General features: G+C 36.7%; 1 protein-coding gene across 1 annotated transcript in view; it reads right to left on the bottom strand.

Annotated features, from left to right (window-relative positions):
• Positions 1-561: 561 nt before the first annotated feature.
• GMPS (guanine monophosphate synthase) overlaps positions 562-6866 on the bottom strand; it is a 79036-nt gene continuing 72731 nt past the window's right edge. Inside the window, exon 16 of the mRNA XM_017522927.2 lies at positions 562-5985. Coding sequence (XP_017378416.1) covers positions 5884-5985 — 102 coding nt within the window. The 3' untranslated portion in view covers positions 562-5883. The remainder of the gene's footprint in view (positions 5986-6866) is intronic.

The following is a 6866-nucleotide window of genomic DNA, read 5'->3' as shown; positions in this document are numbered from 1 at the left end:
ATTGTTTCTCAACATGATTATTTCTTCTAATCTTCATATTGATGACTCACTAGTACATTTACTTTTGATAGGTTTAATCAACTCTGATAACATAGTTCCAAATAATTAAAAGGACCTGATTTATGTATCAAACAAAGGTTAATTTGTTCTTGAGAAATGACGAAAGATTTGGTCAAATGTAAATGAATATGCAAGAAATCACATAAGTCTGTGTATACATACATACATATGACTTTAATTTTGTAAGTGCAGGTGTATACACACACCTTTAGCTCATCATTTAAATAAAAAGCTATCCAATGTTTTATGTCCACATGCCCCCCATTAACACTGAGCAAAATATTAACCCCTCCTATCTATGTAAGGGAAATAGAGTAAGTTGTTAAAACAGAAACCCTTGACACTATATGCAATTTCTTATGTCCCTTATTCTGATAATGTCTGTTCTCTTGGCTCTTACTTCTTGGACTTTCTCATAAACATGGAAGCTTCATGACAAATTGTGAAAATCATCATTTCCTCCTTTATGAAGTATACTGAAGACAAAAGGGATTAAAGCCATTTCACATTTAGCAAAGCTATTTTATGGCAACATTGTTACAACACAAAATAGACATTGCAGTTTACAATTAACAATTACATAGTGATTTCATAACAATTAATACTACTTACTCCAATTAACAAAATATTTCTTTATAAAAAATATGTTCAAAAGGAAGTTTACATTCACGTCTTCATTTAATATCAAGGTTGTAACAATGGTCTCAGGAGATGCAAAGACAGAAAACTACTCACCTTAAAAATCTGTATTCTTGAAAGATACATACTCCACTTGGGTACTGCTCAAGGTTCAGGCTTTCTGGACAACTCAAAGGATTCTGAAGTTGTACTTAATATACCCAAGAAATAGCCGGATTTCCTAAGCTCTCATAATTTTTCTAACCAAGGGCCCTTAACAAAGTTAAAAGACACCACAGGGTTCAAAAGTGAACAAATATGTTGTTTTTGGGTTTTTTTGTGGGGACGGAGTCTCACTCTTGTCGCCCAGGGTGGAGTGTGTGGTGCAATCTCTGCTCACTGCAACCTCTATCTCCCAGGTTTAAGTGATTCTCATGTCTCAGCCTCCCGAGTAGCTGAGATTACAAGCGTGCACTGCCATGCCCAGCTAATTTTTATATTTTTAGTAGAGATGAGGTTTCACCATGTGGGCCAGGCTGGTCTCAAACTCCTGACCTCAAGAGATCAGCTTGCCTCGGCCTCTCAAAGGGATTACAGGTGTGAACCAGGGCACCCGGACACAAATATGTTAATGAGTAAATTAAGATGGCACTGCTCAAATGATTCTAATTCAAGAAACTTAGGTTGCAGGTAGGTAACTTCTAGTTCTCTAAAGAATAATAGCCAAGTGACAGGAGGATTTAAGTGGTGGTGCAGTAATAGCTTAGTCTCGGTTTCATGGCTTAGCTAAAGTCAGAATTGGAGCAGTGGCTATAGCATAGGGGTGGCTTTCTCTTCTCTGAAGGAAAAGTAAAAGGAGTAGGAAGAAAGAGGTTGAAACAATAGCCTATGCAGTTGTTGCCCAGATCTCGAAATTAGCAACAAGTGTGTCAGGTGTCCTAAATATTACCTAACGGGCCCTGGGAGTGTCTGACATACAACATAATATAGGTAGTAGAATCAGTTCCAGAATCTGGTCCCTGGATCTCAATTTAGCTATAAGACCCTCAGCAAGACAGTCTCTATGTACGGCATTTCTTTCCTATAGGTTTAACAAAGATTCACCTGTAAGTTTGATGAAGATAGGCTAGGTACGGCCCTCAATAAGAATTTATTCTGGCTTGCAGATTTAAAACTGTAAATGCTTGAATTCTACCTTCCGATTCTAATTTTATTTAATTTGACATCTGCTTATTGTATTTTTTAACTCCTCAGGTTATGTAATAATAGGCATCCAAGGCTGAGAAACACTGACAAAAAGGTTAAAGTTCAGTGAGACACCGAGGCCTCTTCAATACATAAAAATAAGGTTGGAAGTTACCATCTTGACACTCTTTGGGGGATTCCATATCTCTTCACTTGCCATTAAGTGAAATGTTCAGAAATTTAAGAGTTAACAATGCCACCATTACTGCTATCAAATCCTTCAGTGATTAAAAAGATACCCAGGTTCCCTCAATCATCTGGTGTGGTTAAACGACTTCAATAAGAACAAAAGATGTGCTTTCTAAGTGTGGAGACATCCAACCTGTATTCAGTTCCCCGTTACATTTTGGATTTGGGCCAATGAAAGGAGCATCCATTGGGGATGCTCCTTGCCACATTATCAGTGAGACTTCTGGAGGGGAGTAGCATGGAACGGTGGTTATAACATTGGGCAAGAGGACGTCAGGGAACTTCTGAAAGATAGGGCTATCACTAGAAGCTTACCTACTCTAAGTAAGGAGACAATTAACACTTTCAAAGCCCATTTATCCCTGATGGTCAATTACACACTGAGAACTTCCTTTTTAAGATAGCCTGGATTCTAGCTGTAGCTCCCAACAATTAGCTATATATAAATGACAGGTGACTTCATTATTGTCAAAGCCAAAGCATATTCTCTGTTAGCTTTTCAAAAAACATGCAGTAAAGAGAGATTACTATCAGGAGAACTTTGATGGGTGTTTTTCAGGGGTCATCTCACAGCAGAAGAGTCCTCAAGTGGTCAGACCTTGCCAACAGCTTCAAAAAAAAGTAACTAGGATTCGACTTTACCGTGCATTTTGATGTTTCCCTGTATCATATCTGATAATAAAAGAACTTAAAAAAACCACTATCCAGCTTCTCCATTCTGTTTCCTGCTATGCTTTTTCTTATTTACAAAATAGGAATTTATGGCTGAACTTGATGTTGAAAATTTAATACAATTACCTCATGTCATAGATATAGAACAGAAATGACTTGACCAAATTCATATTGTTGTTTAATGGCAGGGCAAAGCACTAAAGATGGATAGTCCTAGTTTCCTAATTTGAATCTCCTTATTCTCTACAGGTTAGGGTCAAGTTACTCAGTAAAACAGGCTATCAGAAGGATAAGCCCGAACAGTGAGGAAACAAACGTTTATGATGCTTCTTTGACTACATGCATGCAGTTTACCTCAAGATTAAGGGATAAAAAAAGACTAGAAAACAGTGTTACCCTATCTCCTAAATATATCTAAAGACATGTCTTTAGAAATTATGCCAGGCTATTATTTCTAACAGAGCTGTTGATCATAGATGGGGCCTTTAAGGTAGGACTGGGTCTTTGGTTCTTAAAAACGATTCTGTGCCTGCCAATCTTAGGAATAAATGATGCTTTCAATGATCTGCCTCTGTCTACCTAAAAGGTACAAAGAAAAAGAATATATTTAATTAAATAGAGATGTATCCCAGGTAGATGGTAAGCAATGGGAATAAAGTCATGATATGCCCAGAATAACCAATGATGAATGCTATTAGCCAGGTAGCCACTGTTCTATTATTAACCAAGAATCAGCATTTCATAAGTTTATATAATGTTAGGTGTCAGAATACATTCAATGAAAGAACAATCAAGACTAAGGAAACCTGACATTTAATTCTGAAATTCATTAAGTAACCATGCCTAAGCTGAGCTTATTTTCTTACCTGTAAAATGGAAGTACAACCTTTAACTTTTCTCAGTGGCTCAGATGAAATACTGTGAAGGTACAGAGTAATGCTATATGGCACAAAGCAAAAAGCTCTGTGCAAAAGAAGACAGGGTGCTAAGTATTAGGAAAGTTCTGAGTTCCAGAAAATTGAGATTTTTAAGAAACTATGTCATGTCAAGATGTGTTTTGGAGAAACAATTTTCCCAGTGTTATATTAAGAAGTATATACTAACTATATATTAGAAGGGATTATACAAAAGGTGTTCTAATAACAACTGTCAGGAAAATACTAAGCAGAATTTAACTGCTTTTAACTTCAGAATTTCTGTTTTGAATATAAGTATGCCATGAATCTCCAACAAAGGACACGTGAGCTTACTTTTCCCAACTTATATGACCACCTAATCCTTTTTACATGGACCTACTCAGTGGAGCAGTGTTCCTTAGTACATACTTAGGGAACACACATTCTTACTTACTATTTTTCCAAAATTCCTATTGTTTGCTTCAGTATAAAATCCTAAGACACTGTGACTAGAAATTTTTTTTTCATATAAACATAAATGTGTACTGACACATGTTGATGTTGGTAATGTAAGCATTTGATAGGTTGTCTATTCTAGCTCTCAAATATCATGTCTAAATCTGTTAAGACCAGATCATTAACATATCCTCTTTCCAGAAAGCCATAATGAGTACCTCCTCATCAGGATAGAAAATGTACCCTTTAAGTTTTGTAGGAGTCAAATACCCCTATGTCTTGGGGACAGATTTCTGTTCAGACAGACAGAAACTCTTCCCTTGCTGGTCCAGCAGCAGTTTTCTTGTTCTGAGGACCAGCCAGAATAAAAAGATGACTTCTGCCATGCATCATTTTGTTGTTTATCTAACACTGAATCCCAAATAAAATTTCATACCTGACTAATAGATCTGACCTTTTAAACTAGAAAAGAGGCAGCAACCTGAGATGGAATTGGTAAGAGAAAAACATGGTAACATTCCTAGCTAAAATACTGAGAGAAACGGAGAGTTTAAGTCAACTATTATCTATTTTTACAGTACTTATGTGAGTGTTATAAAAGATCTGTTAGAAACTGGTGTCAATGGAAACAAGTCCTGCACCAGTTCTTGAATCATCTCTTATAGCTAGTAGAAAGGATTAAAAGGTTTAGCAAACATCTTGCATGGATCAAGACTGTTCACAGACGTCTGAGCAACGAATAATATGTCTATAGATTAGATCTAAGAGTTCATTTTACAACTGTTTACTAGATGATATAAGCATTTTTCCTCTTCTATTTGTAAGCTGTAGGTATGCATCATGGCTTCTGCAATCTCAGAGCTGTTTCTCTGACCAGCAAAGGAAGAGATTAAAATGCTCCTCTTGACCTCTATCTGCATTACACCAGAAACGTCACTGAGCCAGTTTCTTCTGGGGAGAGAACAGAAACCTTCTATGCAAGGCTGCAGGAGGCTGGTAGTAAAGGGCTAGGAGGATAAAGCTCCTTACTAATAAACAAGCTGACATTGAACAACATGGCATCTATGTAGAACATGGTTTGCAAACATTTTAAGACCATTCATAGACATCTGAGATCATTCAGTTTCTTCTTCCCAAGGCTGTGAAATAAAATTCAAAAGTAAATCAACAAATTCCTGGTGGTTTCCATCTTACAGTAGCTTACATTTTACAGCCTCAGTGTCCTTCAAAAGTGGCTGGAATAGCCCACCTATACCTTTATCTGATATGTTCATCTCTCACCCACTGGAGAAATAAGATTACTTATAGAAAAAATTGATTCTCCAAAAGGAATATAAACACAGTAAGTAACACTGGTAAATAATGGGTGTTTCTAACAGTTCTTAGAAACTGGCAAGGAGACAGAAGCCTATTACTACCCCTAAACTCACTCACCTTCATACATCTTCACATAGACATCAATAGCAACAGTGACTTTATACATAAAGAATAAGCGAGGCAAAGGCAAAAGCAGTATCAATCTGTCTGAGTGTAGGCAATAGTGCTTTGATTATTTACCCGTACAAACTCTTCAGTCCCTTTTGGTTATCCCCAACTCAGCTCTTAAGCCGTAGATTTTTGCTGTAGAGAACTCAGATGTGATGTAGCTGGCTCCAGTAACTCTTTTCACAGCACTGCACGTCAATAATGGGAATGATTTCTAATCAATTTAAACTGCACACGGTACTTTAATAGAACAAAAAGTTTATTACTCCCACTCAGTAGTTCCTGGGGGCTTTGATGTTAAGTCATACATAATTCGAGAAATACCAGGGATCTTCTTAATCTCAGTGACCATCTTTAACACCACCTGTTATTAAAAAAAAAAAAAAAAAAGATTATATAGAAAAGCCAGCATCCACTGCATGTCCAACAGTCCTAGAGGGCTTACATTTATAATTTAAAATTAAAATTTGACTATTTTCACTATTGTCCTCCATATGTATGGGATGGTTTCTGATTAACCTTACATAATGAATCTATTCCACTCTGCAGGGATATGTTTAAGTTAATAAGGTTTAAAATATTAGTGACTTCAACTCAGTACTACTTAAAGTGTGATCCACAAACAGGTGCTAGTCTGCAAGTTGTGTTTGTGACTGACCTACAAGTCCTTAAGAACATATAGCAATTTGACATTGCTGTGGAATCCAAGCATGTGATTTTATGTGTTTAACCCAATGCTCTGCAAATTATCTGTGGCAAATACAACTCTAATGGCCACGAAGGTGGCACAGAGTACACTGTAATAATAATTATCAAGTACATAAGAGAAGATAGCCTGCTCACTCATCAAATTTGGCAAATTTGAGCCTAAGAGAAAACTGACTCTAAGCCACATTCCCCAACCCAGCTACCTCGCTATAACCACAGCCTCAAATCAGTGCACTGGAGGCAGTGGCCCAACTAATACAGTCTCATTTTGATTTTCACTAGCTATTATGCAAGCAGCTCCTTTGGAATGTTCTGGTAGAGACAAAGAAGGATCAAAAATTGAGTTGGAATTAGTAGTAGGCAGAATATTTAGGCAATTCTTGGGTGTCTGGCCACAAAGCTATCAAGTTGCATCCTTATTTCTAAGAAACTCTTCTTTACTCCTAGAGTTTTCTTCTTTATTTGGGGAATACTATTTGTAAAGTAGAAATTGACAGGATCAGATAAAATTATAAATTAAATTGCTTACTTTCTATA

The sequence above is a fragment of the Cebus imitator genome, unplaced genomic scaffold (assembly GCF_001604975.1).
Source record: "Cebus imitator isolate Cc_AM_T3 unplaced genomic scaffold, Cebus_imitator-1.0 Scaffold25, whole genome shotgun sequence".
NCBI lineage: Eukaryota > Metazoa > Chordata > Mammalia > Primates > Cebidae > Cebus > Cebus imitator.
This window is presented reverse-complemented; position numbering and strand designations above follow the sequence as displayed.